Source organism: Maylandia zebra, unplaced genomic scaffold (genome assembly GCF_041146795.1).
Source record: "Maylandia zebra isolate NMK-2024a unplaced genomic scaffold, Mzebra_GT3a scaffold03, whole genome shotgun sequence".
Taxonomy (NCBI): Eukaryota; Metazoa; Chordata; class Actinopteri; order Cichliformes; family Cichlidae; genus Maylandia; species Maylandia zebra.
Window position 1 is genome coordinate 1,077,847 of NW_027490033.1, and position 23,005 is coordinate 1,100,851.

At 43.5% G+C, this 23,005-nt stretch overlaps 1 protein-coding gene across 2 annotated transcripts in view; it reads right to left on the minus strand.

Moving 5' to 3' along the window:
* Positions 1-23,005, minus strand: part of LOC112432436 (protein NLRC3) — a 3,307,575-nt gene that overhangs the window by 1,003,980 nt on the left and 2,280,590 nt on the right. Inside the window, exons 1-2 of one of the 2 annotated variants that reach the window (XM_076881165.1) lie at positions 14,654-15,105; positions 12,764-14,549 (exon numbers count right to left, since the gene is read on the minus strand). The exons of the other annotated variant lie outside the window; for it this stretch is intronic. Of the exons in view, the coding sequence (XP_076737280.1) occupies positions 12,764-14,549; positions 14,654-14,927 (2,060 nt within the window). The 5' untranslated portion in view covers positions 14,928-15,105. Of the gene's footprint in view, positions 1-12,763; positions 14,550-14,653; positions 15,106-23,005 lie in introns of those variants that run through there. 2 annotated transcript variants of the gene reach the window in all.

Below are 23,005 nucleotides of genomic sequence, written 5' to 3' on the forward strand. Positions count from 1 at the left end.
CATGTGCAGCTTCAGAACCAGACTTGAAGTTCCAGTTAGTGTCCGATGTCCCAGAAACACTCAGGTGCTCACTGAGCAATCTCTTGAGGCCAACACTCAGAAAATCAAACAGTCTTTGAGCCTTTGTGGGAACATTTATCGTCTGTGCTGGAAAGGTGGAAACATCTGGGAGATGCAGCCTTAACACACTGGGCTTCACAAGTCCTTGGAGGCAGCTCACTAAACTCAGGGATGCAGACAAAATCAGCACTTGCAGGAACACAATGTGCCCTCTCACAATGAGCTTGGAAGCATAAACTGAGTTTTCCTCACTGACTGTTTCAGACAGGATTGTGGGAGCAACACAAAAAGCAGCTTCAGCTGGAAACACACAGTTTAGTGTCTTTGCTGCTCGCTTTAAGTCACAATAAACAGGAAACTCATTGTGTCTCATGTCAGAATCACTCATATACAGGACAGGAAGAGGAGGAGCTTATTTCCTGCAGGGAGAGGTTAGCAGTCTGTGTCTGTCTCATTTCTGACTTCTAAAGAGCTGAAAAACACAGGCTGTTATTGGCTGGCTGACACTGGGATTAATGTCCTTGAAGCCAGCAGTCTTTAATGTCCAGGTTCAGAACGGGCAGGTGAAAAACAGTCCTTTATGTCCTCTGATGTTCAATAAACTGTCCTGATTACTGAGGGAGCAGAGAAAGTGTCTCCATCACTCACCACAGCTGGATGCTCTGAAATCCTGGAATCCAGCTGTGGAGAGGAGCGCCGGCGGCGTGGACGCAGTTTAGTAATCAGGGAACGGGAGGCAGGAGGGAAACACAGCTGGGACCAATTACACACACGAGACAGGAAACAGTAACACAGGACTGTCAAAGTAAAACAGGAAATATAACACAGAGTCCAAAGTAAGGAGACGTGGGACACAGTGAAGACACAGAAACAGAAACCAGAACTATAATCACAAAACAAACTCAGAAACATAAAGAGTGAATCAGCTGATTCAGTGTTTGTGACAAAAACATGGATCCTGGTTAATAACTTTTATTTGTTTGTTTCTGTATTATTTTGTGTATCGTTCTTATGAGCTGTTGTTTTGTCAGTGAAATATTATTTCATTGTTTTAAGCTTTTTGTTGACTTTGAAGTGCTTAAGTTGATATTTTTGAACATTTAATTTGTTCGATTATTGTCGAGTCGATAAAACTGTCAAACGCACAGCTGCTTCCAGCACGGCCGGAGGAGAGGTGGCCGAGCAGACGCACAACACACACAGCTCACAGGTTTGCATTTCTAGATATTGCAGATGTTGCAGAAATTGAGAGTAAAGAACTCAGAGATCCAGCGCTGTCTCCTGCCCCTTATTTATACACCACAACACAACGACAGGCGTAACTCACACAAACGGGTAACATGAGGCTCAGATGCTTTGGACGTGTTCACATATACTGGACACAGAATGATGAAGATGGAGCTGCAGGAAGGAGGAAAAGAGGAAAAACACAGAAAAGATTCACAGATGTGGTGAAAAAGGACACGACAGCTTCTGTTTGTTAGTTTGGTTTTTCTTTATTTGGTAAAGATTCAGAAATAAAGAGAAGATCACATGTTTGAATATTATATTAACGTTCTGTAATTACAACAAGTTGTAAAATCTTTCCAGAGTGAGACAGAGACTGTGCAGAGACTGTAGAAGGACAGAGCAGCAGCAGAGCAGTCCAGATACACTGATGATCCTCTGTCAGATCCAGAGGGACACACAGGGCTGATGCTGGACTCTACATTGTGTCTGACAGTGGAGCTGTTCTCAGAGCAGTTCACTCTGCAGCACTGACAGTCATCTGCACTTCATTCCTCTGTCAGTCACTGCTGGATGAAGCTCTCCTCTCCACCTCCCAGTAACATGGCCCAGTCAGAGCGTCTCTACACACAAGCTGCTGCTGCTTCAACCTCTCTGGATCATCAGGACACAGCTGCTCCTCTCTCAGCACACACACCGTCCTGTTTACCATCATCACCAGTTCCTGCAGAGAGAAGGAGGAAGAGCAGAGGAGATAAACGAGTGTTTCCAGAGACTCTTCATCAGCTGTCAGTCAGTGATGCAGCACATCCAGTATAAAGAGCAGCAGGGACGTCAGTGCTGGGACTGTACTAGGACTCATTGTTGCTTCACTTTTTCTAATCTTTGGATTTTTATTGAAGTTGCTGAAAATGTTTTTCCCTCCTAGTTTGAGTTTGGACTTTCATTCATTAGAAGAACCTTGGTGTGTCCACTCTGAGCTCTGTAGGAACCCCAACAACAAGCCCAACAATCCAGATGGACGGTTCCAGCTGTTAACTGGAGGAATTCCATCCAAACATCTGCTCTCACTAAATTCTTCCTCACCTACAGACTGTGTTCTTCACTGCTTTAAACTTGGAAATCAATGCAGTCATTGGTCTGCGTGCTGCTTTGTTCAGAGAGCTGATTGGCTGTTGACAGTGTTTGATCAGAGCGTGTCAGCCGTTACTACGGTGACCATAAAGGTGAGAAACAGGAAGTGTTTGTGTCCAATCCTGAAGCCTGTCACCGTTCTCCTCTCACAGCTTCACTGAGAAGCTGCAGCTTTACAGGAAACACTGGATCTTTGTTTCATACTGACTGTGTTTAGTACAATACTGCTGACAGCACCACCCACTCACTCCATCACTCTACTGACCTCAGAGTCTCCAGTCTGTAGTCTGGACTCTGCTGAAGATCAGACAGCTGCTTCACATCTGGATCCTGCAGGTTGTTGAAGTACAGCTCCAGCTCTCTCAGATGGGAGGGGTTGGACTTCAGTGCTGCTGCCAGATAATCACAGCTGATCTTTGACAAACCACAGCAGCTCAATCTGTATAAAGAATGAAAGATGTAAGTTTATTAGACAAAGTGCTTGAAATCATTCAGTGTTTCATCATCTGTTCAGAGCTGAAGAAGGTTCAGAATGTAGAAGTTTAGAAAATGGAAACTCCAAACAGCTGAAGCCAACAGGAAGCAGCTTCAAACAGGAAACTGTGCAGAGTTTCAGACTATATGTCCTGATGCAGCCAGTTGGATTTTGGAGATTTGAATCTCTGTTCTGTGACTAAGTCCTTGAATCATTTCTTCCAGTTGGTCCAACAAGACAGACTAAGTATTGGACATGTGTTGTGGCTCCATCAGGGGAGCTTCTAAATGTGATGTGATGGCCCCTCTGGGTCTGTCAGGTCACAGCACTGAAGAGAGCTCAAACTGGGCACACAGCTGTTCCAGTCTGGACCAAAGACTCTATACTGGGACTGAGGGACTGCTTTGACTGCACCCACTGGGACTTTTGAAAGGCTCATGTTCTCACTTAGATCATCGATTTCTACTGACATTTCTTTCTGGGAAAAATGGGGATTACTTTGCAAACAGGAAGTATTTTCCCCAATAAGCAGCCCTGGATTAGTAAATCACTCCAACATGTTCTCAGGCAGAAGAAGCTGTCTTGTTATGAGGGAGAGAAGAAAAAGATTGAGGCACAGAAACCTGTTGAAAGAGAGATAAAGCAGCTAAAATCAGGTGTAAAAGTAAAGCAGAGGATGAGCTGAATAAAGGACACTCAAGGCTGGCTTGGAAAGGAATGAAGTCCATGGTGGGGATGCAGAACAAGGAGCAAAGATGAATGTGATGCTGAATCAGCAGAAGACTTGGACTCATTTGATTCCAGCTTTGATATCATTGATTTCAATGAAGAGCTTTGTGATTGTAGCAAAGGGCTGGTAGCTCTGAGAGTCCCACTGATGAGGTGTTTGTGTGGAAATCTCTTAGTGGGACCAAAGAGAGAAAAAGCCCTGGTCCTGATGCTGTGGGAGGGAAATGATTGAAGTGTGCTGTGAGGAACTGACTGGGAGATTTTCACACATTTTCCAGTCCTCCTTGGAACAACAGCAAGTTCCCAGCATATGGAAACAAAGGTTAAGTGTCCTATGGCACTCAGTGATGATGGTGCTGTGGCCCCACCACCTCCACCTCTTTGTAAAGGAACTAACTGTAATCTGAAGCTTCAAATGGAACTAAGACTTCCTCCACTAGGTGGCAGTGTCTGATGAGAAAGTGTTAGTGGAGCTGGCCTGGAGTCAGAAACAGGAAGATGCAGGATTTGGGCTGAAATGGGCAAAAGTGGTTAGCACTAGTGCCTTAGAGCAAGAAGGTTGTAGGTTGAAGCTTGTTGGTCAGCTGGGCCTTTCTGTGGAGGTTGGATGTTCTCCCACAGTCCAATGAAATGCTGCTTAGGTTCATTGGTGCTTCTACATTGGCTGTAGGTGTGGATGTGAGGGAGTGCTTCTCTGTCGCTCTCTGTTGGCCCTGTGATGGACTCCTCACCTGTGCAGGTGGACCACGCCTCTTGCCCTATGACAGCTAGGGCACAGGCTGCAGCCCTGTGAGCCTAAGCTGAATAAACAGTTAGCAAAAATGATCCATAGATGGCCTGAAATCCCCCAGTTAGCAGTTTGGTAGATAGCTATGACATGCTAATCCCATCCAGCAGCTGTATTCTACCTGTAAGCTGATCCCTGCTGAGCCAAAGCACTTTTTCATATACAAATTACAACCTTTAATAGAAACCTATTGGTCAGCATCTTATTAGCCTGCTGTTAGCTTCATTCCACAGAAAACTGAGAGAAACTAACAGAGTTGATAAAGAATAAAGAGAAATGTGCTGATTTAAAGCCTTTGAAGTGCTTCAGATGATCTCTGTCCACTTCTGTCCACTCATTCATTCATGTAAGCTTTCTAATGCAGCTTTGATCTTCACAGTCTGCTTGATGAAACTCATTCTAACCCTGAATGTCAGAGTGTTCCTGCTTCTCTTTCCCATCATTCATGCTGGCAGTGGAGGAGATTTGGATGTTGGACTGTGTTTTGGATGATGTGTGTATGTTTGTGTTGGACTGCTGTCTGTAAAGCAAACGCACATTTTGCTTTGGATTTCAGTGTCACACAGACTTTAAGGTGCAATGAAGAGTTTGAGAGTTTCACAGTGAATTTTCCAGTGGAGGATTTTTCTTCTTCTTTGAAGGTTTGAAATGTGAACATTGTTCTGCTGCAGTCAATGGACTAAACCAGAGAAGAAGAAAACAGACTTTACCATGAAGATCCTCAGTGTGGATCAGTATAATATCAGCCTGATGTCTGCAGTTTAGTGTCAGCACAACTTTCACATCATATTCATCTCAGCACAACTAAAACATGCTGACTGACCTCAGAGTTTCAAGTTTACATCCTGGACTCTCCAGGAAACCACACAGATGCTTCACTCCTGGATCCTGCAGGTTGTTCTTAGTTGAAGAAGAGGAGTAGGCATTACCCAGGTCCAGCTCTCTCAGATGGGAGGGGTTGGACTTCAGTGCTGCTGCCAGATAATCACAGCTGATCTTTGACAAACCACAGCCCCACAATCTGTATAAAGAATGAAAGATGTAAGTTTATTAGACAAAGTGCTTGAAATCATTCAGTGTTTCATCATCTGTTCAGAGCTGAAGAAGGTTCAGAATGTAGAAGTTTAGAAAATGGAAACTCCAAACAGCTGAAGCCAACAGGAAGCAGCTTCAAACAAACACAACAAGAGAAAAAACTCTGAATGTTTCACATTAAAGTCGTACATTTCTCATAAAAACAGGACAAAGACTTGAAAAAGTCGTGTTTTTCCTTCCAGGAACCACATGGCTTCACTTTTAAAGGTGAAGTGTGACAGAAATGGACATATTTGAAGTCCAACACCTTTTTCCAGTCACATTATTAAAGCAGACAAACTACAAGCTCATTTTCATTCCAACAAGTCATCTTCTGACCTGGACTAACAACACTGGTCTCTATGTGCAGCTGGCTGTGAGACCAGTGCTCAGGGAGCGTCTACAAAGTGCAACACTGAAAGAACATCACACACTCATTTGCTTCCAGCACTTTCACACAAACATCTACTGTCATTATTGTCACCAAACTCTGTGGATCCGTTATTGCAAATTCAAATGGGATAAAATGGTCAGACAAAAGAGGGTTATGAGGAAATATGATGAAATGTTGTGTATTAGCAGCAACTTATTGAATCTTTTTCCTCAGAAACCAAACAAAATGATTGACAAACATGTTTTTACAAACTCACTGTTGGACTTGGATCAGCAGGATAAGCTGATGTTTAAAGGCATTTGAGTCTCGCTGTATGAGAGTCCAGTTCTTACTCAATATTTATGGATGATGTTCTTTCAGTGTTGCACTTTGTAGACGCTCCCTGAGCCTCACAGCCAGCTGCACATGGACCAGCTGACATTACCCAGCATTAGAGGCGGCTGTAAAAAATTCATGTTCCCATTTAAATGGTTTTAATTTGAATAAAACGATGTTGATTCATTCAATCCTGAATCGATGTTTAATATAAATGTATTTTGCCAGAATCTCAGGTTAAAGCTCACAAACTATTTCAACAAGCAGCAAACAGCTAAAACAGTAAATGAGAGCAGCTAAACACACAAAGATGGAAACACAGAGCGTGGATCGTTCACTCGACGGCACGTACACGGACACGCCGTCGGGGCTGAAAGTGGACAGCTCACAGATCCTGAAGCTGCAGGTTTCATCTGTCTCCAACCAAAACTGAGTGAAGCAGCAGCAAAAGAAGATCCAAACTCTGCTTCACGTTTGATAAATATGCTCATGAATTCTCTCTGACTTTGGCTGTTCCTGCCTGCACAGCTCTCTCTCTCTCAGTGTACTCCAAGAACAGCTTCAAACATCTGTTTCTGCATCATTCACTGTTTATTAGCCACCAGTCTGCTGTTGTGTTCAGTGCTGTCGGCCTCTGACAGTAAAGCCTCATTTCTGCTGTTCCATGGAAACTTTTTAAAATGATGACAGATTACAAACTCTCAGCTGTGTCTGTAATCAAACCTCTGTAACTTTGCTTCACTTCAGCAGCATCAGCTCATGTTCACATGTTGCTTCATGGTTTGCTTCAGTTTTTGATCGACTGCAGAATATTTTGAAGGTTATCTGCTATAAAAAGCCAGAAGAGGAAAATCTGCTTCATGTGTTTCTGTTTGATCCTCAGTGACTTTGACACAAAGGCCTCTGCTGTGATGATCACACCTCTGATCAAGTCTCACAGTGTCACAACTGATAAATGATCAGAGTTAGAATATTTCTGACTGTCTGCTGTGTGCCGTGACCTTTGACCTGCTAAAGACAGTCAGCTGTGGATTATTCATTGTTGTGTCTGATACTTAGAACTGTGAGGAAGAAGCTACACAGTTAATCAGGGTCCCCTCTCTCTGAATCAGGAAAGGTGGGCAGGCCGCGTGTGGGCCGCGGGCCATACGTTGAGTATCACTGTTTGAAATGTGAACATTGTTCTGCTGCAGTCAATGGACTAAACCAGAGAAGAAGAAAACAGACTTTACCATGAAGATCCTCAGTGTGGATCAGTATAATATCAGCCTGATGTCTGCAGTTTAGTGTCAGCACAACTTTCACATCATATTCATCTCAGCACAACTAAAACATGCTGACTGACCTCAGAGTTTCAAGTTTACATCCTGGACTCTCCAGGAAACCACACAGATGCTTCACTCCTGGATCCTGCAGCTTGTTGTTGGAGCTCAGGTCCAGCTGTCTCAGATGGGAGGGGTTGGACTTCAGCGCTGCTGCCAGATAATCACAGCTGATCTCTGACAAACCACAGCCCCTCAATCTGTATAAAGAATGAAAGATGTAAGTTTATTAGACAAAGTGCTTGAAATCATTCAGTGTTTCATCATCTGTTCAGAGCTGAAGAAGGTTCAGAATGTAGAAGTTTAGAAAATGGAAACTCCAAACAGCTGAAGCCAACAGGAAGCAGCTTCAAACAAACACAACAAGAGAAAAAACTCTGAATGTTTCACATTAAAGTCGTACATTTCTCATAAAAACAGGACAAAGACTTGAAAAAGTCGTGTTTTTCCTTCCAGGAACCACATGGCTTCACTTTTAAAGGTGAAGTGTGACAGAAATGGACATATTTGAAGTCCAACACCTTTTTCCAGTCACATTATTAAAGCAGACAAACTACAAGCTCATTTTCATTCCAACAAGTCATCTTCTGACCTGGACTAACAACACTGGTCTCTATGTGCAGCTGGCTGTGAGACCAGTGCTCAGGGAGCGTCTACAAAGTGCAACACTGAAAGAACATCACACACTCATTTGCTTCCAGCACTTTCACACAATCATCTACTGTCATCATTCATGTTCCTGCTCCTCTGGATTCACACGGAGCCTCTGCTCATGCCGTTGCCATGGTGAATCATAGTATGTGGCTCCATAACTCAGACTGAGCATGCTCAGAGCTGATTGGCCCGACTCTGATCAGCTGATCTAGAAGAGGAAACTCTGCTATATGTACATTATTACATCTACACCTGAATCACAACACTCACACAAATATATCAACTGTGTTTAATATTTTGGCACGTAGATCATTTATGTGCTTCAGCTCTTCTTACATTTTACCACCAACATGTTTCAAAAGGAGCAGCTTTTACTTTGAAGGCCAGCTGTCTGTGTTTCTTGTTTTCATTGTTGGATAATGGAACAAGTCGATGCTTCAGTGCTTTGAATTAGGAGTGGGTTTTAATAATCGATTCATCGATTAAAATCGATTCTGGCTTGGATAACGTGATATTGATTAATTAAAATCCTGAATCAATTTTTTAATATTAATTTATTTTGCCCGAAATGTCAGAATCTCAGGTTAAACCTCACAAAACTTTAACAACCACCAAACAGCTGAAACAGTAAATGAGAGCAGGAACACGGATTCTGCACAGAGACGTAAACACAAAGCTCGGACCCGCCGACACATCAGAATCAGTGAGATGTCGCCTTTCTCACTGACGGCACAGACACGGTCGGGGCTGAAAGCCGACAGCTCGCCGATTCTGATGTTTCGGCGGGTCCACGCTTTGTGTTTACGTCCTTTTTGCGCTCGATTCTGAAGCTGTTAGTTTTATCTCTCTACAAACAATATTGACTGAACCAGCAGCAAAAGAAGATCCAAACTACGCTTCACATAAACATCGTCATGAACTCACTCTGACTTTTGCTGTTTTGCTTCCACCACAATAAAATCACACTTCATGCACAGCTCTCTCTCTCTCTCTGTACTTCAAGAACAGTTTCCTGTTTAAAATCTGTTTTCTGCATTATTCACTTGCTTGTTACGCACAAGTCTACCGTTGTTTACAGCGCTGTCGGCCGCTGTTTTTTTCCTTTTACTTGCTTTCGAAAAGAAAACCTAATTTCTGCTGTTCAATACTGAACAAATTTAAACTTTTTAAAATTATGCAAATTGCAAAACGCTCAGTTGTGTCTTTAACAAAAACACTGTAACTTTGCTCTGCTTCACTTCAGCAGCATCAGGTAATGTTCATGTGTTGATTCATGGTTTTCTTTCATTTTTGATCTACTGCAGAATATTTCTATAAAATCCCAGAACAGGAAAATCGCCTTCATGTTTTTCTGTGTTTTATCTTCAGCTACGTTGACACAAAGGCCTCTGCTGTGATGCTCACACATTTGATAAAGTCTCGAAAGTGTCAGCTTCCCTTTTATAGACACAAAAATATGTAAATGTACTGAATTATAATATTTCTGTCTGGGGCAAAATTTCCCAGATTCCAATCGAATTGAATCGAACTGAACATTTCCTCATGAACTGTATTAAACTCTGTAAATGAACTGAGAACTATTTCTACATTTGAAACTATGGATTCATTTTCCCGTTCACTTCTGTACGTTAGTGTATAAATGAATGTTAGACTGGGCTCCATGGAAACACTTGGACTGGTCTCAGCTGCCTTCTTTCTGTAGTCCTTTCTCTTCTCCAGCTTCTGTTTGAAATCCTCTCACAGAGCCTGAAACCTGCTTTGCTGTCATGTTTGGGCCTGTGTTCCTCTGCTTTAACACAAACCTCACCACAGCAGCTGTGTGGGTCGTCTCTGTAGCAGCCCGATTAGCTTCTGATACATGAACATCATCACAGCTCCTAACTTCACCTTTATTAGCTTTGACATTCATGTCTTTCTTTTCTCTGTCTGTTTCCACACAAGCTCAAAGTCTCTGCAGCCTGTTTTTATCTGCTATCATCAGATCTCCAACAGCCTCATTCACATCCCTCACACACTCTACAGCCTCACCAGTACTGACTTCATCTTCACTGACTGATGGAGCACAACATGAACCTGTGGAGGCTGAAAAGCTGTCCTGACAAACATCTCCCCGTCACCACTGCACTTCTGTCAGCCTTTAAATGAACCCTGCTCAAGTCTGTAACTTCTATTTGGAGCCAAGAGGAAAACTGTTGTTCAGTCGTTTGGAAAGACACAACATTTCTGAAAGCACTCAAAGACACATTTCTCTTCAGACACATCCTGAACATTTAGGAACTAAAGAACGTTTCAAATATCAAAGATCAGAAATATAGAAAAACAACAACAGCTGCAGTCAGTGAACTCACCTCAGAGTCTCCAGTCGACAGTTTGGACTCTCCAGTCCAGCACACAGAAGCTTCACTGCTGAATCCAGCAGCTTGTTGTTACTAATGTCCAGTTCTGTCAGATGGGAGGGGATGGACTTCAGAGCCGAGGCCACAACTTCACAATGAGTCCCTGAGAGTCCACAGTCAGCCAGTCTGTGATCATAGAAAATACAAAATGTGTTATTATAAAAGCAGAAAGTCTGCATTATAAACACAGACTGAATGTATATGAAGACAAAACAGAGTGAGGTCATAATCTGATGAACATCTGCTCTTCACATCTGTGCTTCAGCTCCTCTTACTGTGTTTGACATGACACAACGATTGAGTCTCTCTCAGACCTGCAGACTTTTAATGAGAATCTTTGTTTGGCTTTAATCTGCAGATGAAGGAGGAAGATGGTGTCACATTTAGGCTTCCATAATGTCCACAGTCTGTCAGTGAGATCTGATCCAGAGTCAGAGTGAAGACACACATGTGGACTGTTTCCTGTCTTGAATCCAGAACATTTTGAATGAGCTCAGCTCAGTGAAGAGTTCCAGCTGGAAAGACGATCTCTGTTTGCTACCTGCTGCTGTCAGGTACGACTGTTCACGTCCACACTCAGGAAAAATCTGCTGACTGTCACCAAACGGAGCAGAAATGTCATCACTGGACAATAATGATGAATGAACTCAGAGCTGCTGATATCACATCTGATTTCAGGGGAACTAAACACACAAATGATTGGCTCGTTTTAGCTTTCTGAGCCATTAGTCTGCAGGTTTATCACTAGTTGGCAGAAACACACTTGTATTAATGTTCAGCGCTTCAGTGTTTATGACTCCAGATCCAGGTGACAGCAAGTCAAAATGATGTTACCTGTCTGTGTCCAGCAGCAGCCTTTGAATATTGTTATAAACTCACATGGATCAGTTTGTCTTTGATTGGTTTGTAAAGTTCAAATTCATTTATATTCATCAACTCTAAATCAAAAATGTTTTTCTTCTTCTATGTTTATTATTAGAGTAACAAATTTTTATAGTTTCCTGTTGTTGAGAATTTCAGTGTAAAACCACTCGGACCTGTGCATCACTGCACACTGTGAAAGTATTACTGCAGTTTAATCTATAATCCTAATCAGTGTGTTTACTGGACTGTAGTCAGACCTCCGTTATACCAAAGGAAACACTGAACGTCTTCAAAGTCACAATAAATTTATAATAAATGCTAATAAATACTGGAGTGTTAGAAAAGATGCTTCCAGCGTGTTTGTCTTTGATAGGGTTTATTCTGTTCGTCTACAGTCTGACCACTTGGGGGCGCTTTTGTCTCTTTTGCTCTGAGCCTTGGGTTTATTCAAACTGATTTTAATAAACTATTTTATGCAAGTTGAAGCTTCATCTCCATCTCCAGTGGTTGTTGCATATTTTATGACTATATTAGTAACAGTCAGAGAGTTTAGAGTAAATTAGATCTTCACGTTTGATTCTTGACACAACATAAATGGTGAGCCAGTGTCAGAGGAAGTGACAGCATCCACCGAGGACCGGGGGGAGTGGGAGGACTGGGGGACCAGGCCAACAAAAAGGTGATCACTGATACAGGTCAGCAAACATTTGCTCATTTGGTGTCTTAGAGCAGACTCCGCCCAGCTTTGTCGTCCATGGTTGCTCTTTCAAAGGAATCTAGTTACATATTATTTTACTTAATGATCTACTGACACCACTGACTATGCAGGACAACCCCACGTCTGGAGCCAGTGCACATGTGCAGTTCAATTTCTGGGCAGGTTCTGAAGATGGCCGAGCTGTCGAGGACAAAGTTACTAATGTGAAGCTAATGTGGTTAATCAAGATCTTCATAACTATGTGGAGCAGAGTGTGCTTTCATCGTGGAGAAATCACACTGAAGAACTCGGCACACATTTTGGGGGCCTTTCTGTTTGTTGCTACAATCTGCAAATTTCATTAAAAGTTTAATAAACTATCATCTGGTCTTTATTTTTAGTTAGCACATACCTTAAAAACTCTAAGCTGTAAGCTAATGATAGTTATATAACAGCAGATGCATGCTGGTGCAATAAGCTGTATGTTTTATTTTTGATCTGATTAGTCAAATAATCACAAAAATAATTGTTTGTGGCAGCCCTACTGTGACCTCAAATAAGAAATGATTGCAGTTTATGACTGAGTAACTAAACTATCACCAACTGATAATATTAATGATCACATCTGGACTCACCGAGCCTTTCTGAAGTTCCTCACAGCTGGAATCAGTCTCAGTCGTCCCTCCTTTGTTGTGTTGTACTTCTTCAGGTCCAACTCATCCAGAACCTCCTCTGACATCTGCAGCATGAAGGCCAGAGCTGAGCAGTGGATCTCAGAGAGTTCCTTTGATTTGTTCTCTGACTTCAGGAACTCTTGGATCTCCTGATGTACTGAGAGGTCGTTCATCTCCATCAGACAGTGGAAGATGTTGATGCTTCTGTCAGGAGAGGATTTTGTCTTCCTTTCTTTTAGATTCTTGATGACTCTCTGGATGGTTTCTGGACTGTTCTCTGTCTGACCCAGCAGACCTCCTAAGAGTCTCTGGTTGGACTCCAGACAGAGGCCATGAAGGAAGCGGACAAACAGGTCCAGGTGGCCATTTTTACTCTGGAGGGATTTCTCCATGGCTCGTTTAAGGAAATCATCCAGAGATGACTCTTTGTATTTTTTTCCCAGGAAGTCCTTCAGCACCTCTGACTTCCTGTTGGTGAAACAGTGGAACATGTAGACTGCAGCCAGAAACTCCTGGATGCTCAGATGAACAAAGCAGTAGACTGGTTTCTGGAAGATCACACACTCTCTTTTGAAGATCTCTGTACAAACTCCTGAGTACACCGAGGCCTCTGTCACATCCAGACCACACTGCTCCAGGTCTTCTTGGTAGAACATGATGTTTCCTTTCTCCAGATGTTCAAACGCCAGCCTCCCCAGCTTCAGAAGAACTTCCCTGTCAGCCTCCGTCAGCTCCTGTGGACTCGTCTCATGTCCCTCGTGGTACTTGTTCTTCTTCCTCTTTGTCTGAACCAGCAGGAAGTGTGAGTACATGTCAGTCAGGGTCTTGGGCAGCTCTCCTCTCTGCTCTGTAGTCAACATGTGCTCCAGAACTGTAGCAGTGATCCAGCAGAAGACTGGGATTCTACACATGATGTGGAGGCTCCTGGATGTCTTCATGTGGGAGATGATTCTGCTGGACAGCTCTTCATCACTGAATCTCCTCCTGAAGTACTCCTCCTTCTGGGCGTCAGTGAAGCCTCGTACTTCTGTTAGCCTGTCAACACATGTAGGAGGGATCTGATTGGCTGCTGCAGGTCGGGAAGTTATCCAGACGAGAGCCGAGGGAAGCAGATTCCCCTGGATGAGGTTTGTCAGCAGCTGGCTGACTGATGACTTCTGTGTGACATCAGACAGCAGCTTCCTGTTGGTGAAATCCAATGAAAGTCTGCTTTCATCCAGGCCGTCAAAGATGAACAAAAGCTGAGAGACAGCCAGCTTCTCTGCTGTGACCTTCTGTAGTGTTGGATGGAAAACATGGAGCAGCTCCAGAAGACTGTACTGCTCCTCTCTGATCAGGTTCAGCTCCCTGAATGAAAGCAGAACCACCACACTGACATGTTGGTTCTCCAAGCCCTCTGCCCAGTCCAGAGTGAACTTCTGCACTGAGAAGGTTTTTCCAACACCAGCCACGCCGTTGGTCAGAACCACTCTGATGGGTCTCTGTTGGTCAGGTAAGGCTTTAAAGATGTCCTGGCACCTGATTGGAGTGTCATGGAGGGCGTCCATCTTGGAAGCTGTCTCCAGCTGCCTCACCTCATGTTGGCTATGAACCTCTTCACTCTGTCCCTCTGTGATGTAGAGCTCAGTGTAGATCCTGTTGAGGAGGGTTCTACTTCCTGTTTCATCACTTCCTTCAGTCACACGTTCACATCTCCTCCTCAGACTGATCTTATGTTCATCTAAAACCTCCTGCAGACCAACATCTGCTGAAAGAAAGAAAAACAGACAGAAAACTCTTCAATGTCTGAACAACAACAAGAAGTCCAGTTTTCAGAAATGAGTCCATCAGCAGACAGATGTTCAGTCTTACTTTGTACACAGCTGCTCTGACTGGCTGTCTGCAGTCCAGCTCTGCTTCTGGATCTTTCTCCACACTGGGGACAGGACCAGTCTCCTGATGAAGCAGACTGGTCCCAGTATGAGCAGATGCACTGTCTGCACAACCAGTGTCCACAGCTGGTAGAGACTGGATCCTTCAGGACGTCCTGACACAAAGCACAGCAGGACAGCTGCTCCTCCTCACAGACACCACTCCTCTTCCTCTTCCTCCCTCTGTGAACACATTTCTTTATCACTAAAATCATTGACTGTCAGTGACAAACATCCAGATTTGATGACACTGTGCAGAAGCTCTGATGGTCACAGAGAAAAGTCAAAGTGGAGAAACTTGTGTTTGAGTTCAGAATCCAAGTTTCCTTTGCTGTTCCTGCCTGTCTTATTAAACACAGAGTGATCAGCCTACAAACTCCACAGTAAAAGCCTTCATCACAGAGCCAATCAGGCAGAAGCTTCTGCACCATCAGGACACAAACAGAGAGGAGCTTCTATCCTCAGACCATCCAAGTCCTAAATCAGAACATGCTCCCCTCATAGCATCACCATCAGGGTTTAAACAGAACCTTACATCATGTTCTTGTCTCACTGTCATATTTCAGATCATACCTGATTCATTATGACGTCACACGCTGCTACACTGATCCTGCTGCTTCATTACTGCTGATATTACTCTGCTCACTCTGTTCAGTTACTCTGTTTACATCACTTTGCTCATTTGCTTTGTTCTGCTTGCACTGCTCTGTCAGTACATGCTGTGCTAATGTGGCACAAAGCACTTTAACATTACATCTGCACAATGTTTCATTATTTCATTTAATGATTGTTTATAATGTTTTGTCCAGTCACAGGAGCAGCTCAGCACATTTCACTGTGTTGTACGTGTATGACGATGCCTGTGACAAATAAACAGCCTCGGACTCTTCAATCTTCTGCATTTCTTTGGAGATCAGCTCAGTGGCCTGTTGAGACCATCTTTCTATTTCTGATGACTCAGTTCAGATTATTATCCTGATACTTTCTTTTAAAATGTGATGAAATCATTTATCTGATGTTCTGACACAAATACACCAAAACAATCCCAAACAGCACAAACCACCACGTTACACACAGTGTAATAAAAATACAGGCAACTACAAATAAAAACACTTTAAAAATATAAACTAAAATTACAAAGTGGTCACAGAATTTCAAACACCCGTAAATGAGTCAGCAGCTCTCTTACATGGTCAGCTGAGCTCCATGATTGAAGAACATTGTTGCTGCAGGTTCATGACTGAAGTCTGGAGGAAGTATGTCTTTGGAGCAGTCACTCCTCACAGACACACAGCTGGATACTGGAGACTGTGACCTCTGACCTCTGCAAACACAAACACATCACATGAATTACTGATTAATCTCTGTTTAAAATCTTTTAAGCAGCTGCAAACACACAAACTGGATGATGTGATGGTTTCTGTCAGTAATAGTTGTCTCAGATTAGAGTACAGACGGCTGCAGAGACGTTCACAGCAACAGAGAAGAAATCATTACCTTGGATTGCATTACTACTACGATTGATACTCGCATTATCGTACCCGGACCACCATTAGGAATCATTTATGATGTCACTGGTAGAACATTTATAGAAACAACCTTTGAACTCTGAGTCAGCAGCTCTCTTACATGGTCAGCTGAGCTCCATGATTGAAGAACATTGTTGCTGCAGGTTCATGACTGAAGTTTACAGGTTTGTTTTTGGACCGGTCACTCCTCAAAGACACACAGCTGGATACTGGAGACTGTGACCTCTGACCTCTGCAAACACAACCACATTGCATTCATTTCACATCAATTAGTACACCACAAAAGGCATGCAAGGAACACAGTATGAAGGCAAACTTCTGGCTTCAATAACATTCAACAGGTCAGGTGGAAACTTTTCTCAGATCTGAAAGATGAAAAATAGATATTTGCAAAATTCTGCCTAAATATGTATTTTACCTGGTTAATGTGTGTGGCGGGGCGTGGTCTGCAGCGCCGCTGCAGGGGAGGCGGACGCACCTGAGCGGCAATCACGCCTTGCCGCCTTAACGTCTGTGCTGTTGTGTGTCGGGCTGTGAGCTGCAAAGCTACAGCCGGCTGTGTGCGTACAGCAACCGTGTGTGAAAAGTGGTCAATAAAGAGAAGCTGAAAAGCGAGTTCATGCAAACATCGTCGGGTCTGCCGTGATATGTTTACAATGGGACTTCTGCTCCTGAACCTCTGCGCACAGCGTCTGCAGGTCGGGGCTGTACGAAGTCACTTTCATCTTTACAGGACTGTAAGCTGTCGTCTGTGAGGCGTGAGCGGTGTTTGTTTTTAACGTAGTTCACGGTGGAGAACAGCTGCTGACATAATGTGGATCCGAAGATCCATAATTGGCCTACCTGGGGCTGAAAGTCTCGATAAATGCACGGCGTTTCGGCGGGTACACCGGCTTCCGCGAGTGTGACGCTTATTTGAGCGATCAAAAAATAAAAAAATATAATTTTATTTTTATATTTCAATATCACAAAAATCTTCCAATTTAGAACTACAAGTTAAAAAAGAACATAAATAAAATACACTTCAGCTAAATACTTCTAATTTATTTTCCCAAACCACGAGGAGCCGCACTGTAAGGACTAAAGAGCCGCAGGTTGCCGACCCCTGCATTAGTGTTAGTCAATGTTGCAACTGAACTGAAAAACAAAAGATTTTGGTCCAAAGAAACAAAGTCACTATTAATACAACACAACCCCCCCAAAAAGAGCCATGTAGACCCCGGGCTCTATGGGTCTTGTGCTCGGAGCTTGTTCCTGTGCTGCCATGATTAGTGCCTCTGTGCTGTCTTTCAGTCCAGCTTTGTTCAGCCACTGGTAGGATTTCTGGATGTCAGCCACTTCCTCTGCCTGCTGGTGGTGCAAACTGTGTTGTTCTGAGTTTCATTGGACGTCTTTGTCCAAAGCACCAGACAAAGGGCAAAGTAGATGCATTTGCATCAGCAGGAAAATACACCCCAAACTAGCATCATCATTATACAACTTTAACAACTGCCACTAAATGATACTTCATACACAGACCAGTGTTAGGTTAAGTTATGATGTCACTGGCAGAACATTTATAGAAACAACCTTTGAACTCTGAGTCAGCAGCTCTCTTACATGGTCAGCTGAGCTCCATGATTGAAGAACATTGTTGCTGCAGGTTCATTACTGAAGTTTGGAGGAAGTATTTCTTTGGACCAGTCACTCCTCACAGACACACAGCTGGATGCTGGAGACTGTGACCTCTGACCTCTGCAAACACAAACATCAATAACTGATCAGTTCTCTCTGACAGCCATATGATCAGCTGATCCCTCTGTGATATTGTGTCTGCCTCATAACGCTGACAGGTCAGCCAATCATCAGCCAGTTTTTCTGTCTCTGAATGAACTCAGTTTGTTCTCAGCTCTTCTCTCTGATTCTGCTGCACTGACTTCACTTAAACTTACAGAGTTCAGATCTTAGCAAGAAAACAAGTCAATAAAAAGCAAACTCAGATCAAACAGTTTGAACCAATCACAGATCAATGATTCTGTCATGGTTATGTTGAAATGACTAATAAAGTTAGTAGTGTTCTTACATTATTGCTGCAGGTCCATGACTGTAAGGTGGAGGTGTTTGTGTAACTCCGTCACTCCTCACAGACACACAGCTGGATGCTGCAGATGCTGCTCCGTCCTCTTCCTCCATCTTCTTGATGTCAGGGTGGAGTTAGTCTGAGAGGTAAACACACACACTCAGAGGTGCTGTTGTCCTGGAAGCATCACACTGACGGCTTTCTAATGTTGGAGCTTTGGCCCTAAAGTCCAAACCAGTTATTTTAGAGGCTCAAAGTCTTTAAAAAACACCAAAACCATCACATTATTTAATAAGTACATGATCAGGTGGATGAAGGGACTCAGTGTGTTTGGGATCATCATCATGGTGAGGAGCCCACATGTTACGGCTCCTTTGGAGAGAAGCTGAGGATCACTGCAGGAAGTGAGCTCATGAAACCAAACTGCTGTTTGTGAGCAGGATGACTCTGTTATTGGACCTGCTCTGTGTTCTACATATGATCAATACTTCAAATATCTGTAAACATCTCATCTTATATTTGTTGCACTTGGTCACATCTGTCTTTAAAAATAGATTTTTAATGTCACTGAGAGTTCTTTTCTACCTTTATTGATTTATTTTGGAATAAATTAAATATAAAGGTGCCAAAAACTGCCCGTTTCTTCTGCTCTGTGACAGGAAACTACTGTCAGGCTCAAAATGACTTCAGATTATTCATCACAGAGTGTTTATGGATCACAGGACACGTTACAGTTTTACAGCCTCACGGACATAAAACTCTTAAAGTTTGTTTCTGAAGGGATTTTCAGATCAGACCTGATGTTTCTGCCTACAGCCTGTTTACCGATATAATCAATATCAGACATCAGAGCAACAGAAACCTCGGTGATCAGGACGCCGGGACTGAGAACAGGAAGTGGCTCAAACAGTTTAAAGTCAGCCTGAAAGGAGTTTCTGTCGCCATTTTTTTTGTTGTGATAAGGGCGGGTCTTACTGTGAACCTGCGCGCTCATTGGCTAATAACTTGAGATTGACAAGTCGTTATCCAATGAGCGCGCGGCTTCTCCCAACATAAAGTAGTTTCCTTTGAAAAACCAAAGTCTGATTATTTTTGCCTCCACTGACGGAGCCTGTTGTTCCCGCCACAGAGACACAGTAATGTCAGAGCGGTGTTAACACTCACCTGCCTCAGCACAGCTCTCACTCTCCTCCTGCTCTCTCAGCTAAACTCACTTCCTCTCTACTTACAGGAAACCAGCGCTCAGAGGAGCCGACCGGCCTCACGTTTCACCCACAGACACGAACAGCGTGGAATTATTTTATGTCATAAGAAGAAACATATTCATGTTAACACTCACCTGCCTCAGCTCCACCTTCCTCCTCCTGCTGCTCTGAACGGAGGATCAACACTTTCACTTTCACTGCTCCTCCCTAAACACAGAGGATGCTGGGACTTGTAGTTTTTACCTTGTGTGATATTTATGGCTGTGACACTAAATCACAGCATGTAAACTTCCTGCAAACATGTCACAGGCGATAAAAGTTTCACATTAAAGGTGAAATTATTTTTCTGTCTCATGTTCAATAAACAGTGAGCTGGGAAAACTGAAGAACAGACTTCAGACGTTCCCTGCAGAGTTTCTGCTGCTCGGTCGTCTGCATGTTGCTGAGACTGAGCTGATGATGAAGCTGTGATGGGTTTATGGCACGTTTGGTTCTGGAGAAGAGTTTTACTGCCGGTGCAGGTGAAATGATCAGAGGTTACAGCCTCTGGTTAAAGTGGAGGCAGCGATCAGGACGGCTGAGCAGCAGAGGTCTCGAGGGTCCTAAAGTGTAAAAGCATCAGAATCAGAATCAGAAAGGGTTTTATTGCCAAATGTTGAGCAGGTTTACAACATTAGGAAATTGCTGCGGTGCTTCAGTGCAAACATACTGTCATAAATTACGCTTAAATAGACACGAAAATAAAAATAAGAATAAGAATTAAAAGTGCTAAGTAGATAGATATATACATGATATATACATGAGTGCAGGTGGTGATCAGTGCCAAACATGGAATGATGCAGTGAACACAGCATAGGGTCATGTGTTAGTGGTGGGAACAGTCATACGGTTATTGTTCATGTGTCCGACAGCAGAGGGGAAGAAACTGTTCTTATGGCGAGAGGTTCTGGTGCGAATGGACCGGAGCCTCCTGCCTGAGGGGAGCAGGTCAAACAGACTGTGTCCAGGGTGAGAAGGGTCAGCTGAGATCCGAGCTGCACGCCCCAGTGTCCTGGAGGTGTATAGGTCCTGCAGAGATGGGAGTCTGCAGCCAATCACCTTCTCAGCAGAGCGCACAACACGCTGCAGTCTCTGTTTGTCCCTGACAGTGCCTCCAGCGTACCACACAGTGATGGAGGAGGTGAGGATGGACTCGATGATTGCAGTGTAGAACTGCATCATCGTCCGTGTTGGCAGGTTGAATTTCTTCAGCTGCCTCAGGAAGTACATCCTCTGCTGGGCTTTCTTAATGACGGAGGTGATGGTGGGCTCCCACTTCAGGTCCTGGGTGATGGTGGTACCCAGGAAGCGGAATGAGTCCACAGAGGTGATGGGGGTGTCAGACAGGATGATGGGGGGGAGTGGAGCTGTGTGCGTCCTGAAGTCCACAATAATCTCCACTGTCTTCTGGGCATTCAGCACCAGGTTGTTGTGGCTGCACCAGGACACCAGACGTTCAACCTCCCTCCTGTAGGCAGACTCATCCCCGTCCGAGATGAGTCCAATAACGGTGGTGTCATCAGTGTTAGTAACACAAAGATCACAGAATGGGATCATCCACACAACACTAACATCTAAATCCACGGCAGGAACTCTTCCAGTGTCCTGAAAAATCTGTGTGCACGATGCTGAGATTAAAATCTGTCTGCTCATCTTAATGCAATATTTACTAAAGTCTGGTAGAAGTTTTACTGATTTCCAGTCCACTTAGCAGACGTGTGGATAGGTGGTGGGTTGTAGAGCAGACTGAAAGCTTTAAGTTCATCCTCTGATTAAAAACTCAGACCCATAGATACAGGAAGTATAACCCTGGTGTAAGAAAGGAAACAGCAACATGGCAGCCATCTTTTTCCTCCCATGATGACCAGTGTCCCAGCAGAAGCTGGGGTTTGTTAGATCCTGTTCGATCCAGAGGAAACAGGCTAAAAGAGTCGATCAGGGGGGATCATGGTTTTATTATGTGCTCGTTATGATTGAAGCTCTGGTTGTGTGTTAGAGACAGAACCTGCAGATTCCTCCACTCTGCCTCCTCCTCTGCAGGAATCAGCCTCTTTGCTGGTTTTATTCACCAACGTGAATAAAATCATCAAACTAATCCAAGTTCATTGTGAAATGCCTGAAAATGGAGGAATAAATCTGTCAGTTACCGTATAAAGTTTGAGTTTGTCAGTGTTTTACACGGAGACGGTCGTCAGATGTTGAATGTTTAGCATGAATGTTCCACATCTGGAGAAACCTTCAAGATTAAAGCCAGTGAAAAGTGAAGAGTTTCTGCAGCAGCCGCACTTCCTGCAAATCTGTTCTTTCAAAATAAAGTGAAGAGTCTAAAATTATATTCACGACAGGTTTAAAGGTGAAGGTGGTCACATGGTTTTAGTGGAATGCCTACGTGGGCGCGTCTGAGTGATTTTGATTCAGATTCGTGCAGCGTGGAGCAGTAAACACTTGTTTTTGTTCATCTGGACTCATGAATGATTCCAGTTAGCACATTTCCAGCCAATGAAACGTGACTACAGATGAAGACAAACACATTTAAGCTGCCTGACTCTCGAGTGTGGGTGCGTGTTCCCATTTTCAGGCTGTTTTAGTTTTCAGTTTAGAGGAACGCTGCAAACTCACAAAAACTTCTTTCTTGTGAGGTTTTGTTGGCAGACTGATAAAAGCAGCAGCAGCTGGTGTTTGATGAGCAGACGTGTGTTTCCTGTTCTGTAATAATCAGCTTGTTACCATCACATAATGAACTCAGCCGTGACCAATGAGGCCGTCCTTGTGCGGTTCTCTGGCGCTGATTCTGACTGTGACCTTCACCTCTGCAGGGTCGCCTCTGCTCGTGGCTGAGCTCGTGTTTGTCAGGCTGACAAAATAAAAGCTTCTTCATTTCTGTGGCTGAAGAGGAGTCTGCTCTTCTTCACCAACAGGAAGTGAAACATTTCTCACTGATTCTGAAATCTTCACTTGTTTCACAAATTCACAGTAACACACACACACGGTTGTGTTTTCATATCCTTGTGGGGACATCTATTTGACATCATGCTCTCCTCAGCCTTTTACTCTAACCATTAAGACTGAATGCCTAACCCTGACCTGACTGTCCCTGACACTAAAACCACATTCTGAGTCTCACAAATGTCTTCAAACTTGTGGGGACGGGCATTTTGGTCCCCACAAAGACATGTAAACATGCACACACACAGGTATTAATGACCTCACAGGTTCATGTTTGGGGCTTTTAGCATCTTTGTGTGTCGCTCAGATTTAATTCACTCTTGTTTTGAGGTTTTGTGCCTTTTTGTTTCATTCTTTGTGCGTTTATTTTCTCTTTAAGCCTTTCAGGACTCGTGCTGTTGGCTTTTTCCTGGTGTGTTATTAGTATTTTTCATTTCTAAACTTATTCTAAAAGAAGGACCGATGGAACATTTATGTGAAAATAAACATGATCATTTAATGTTTTTGTCAATCAC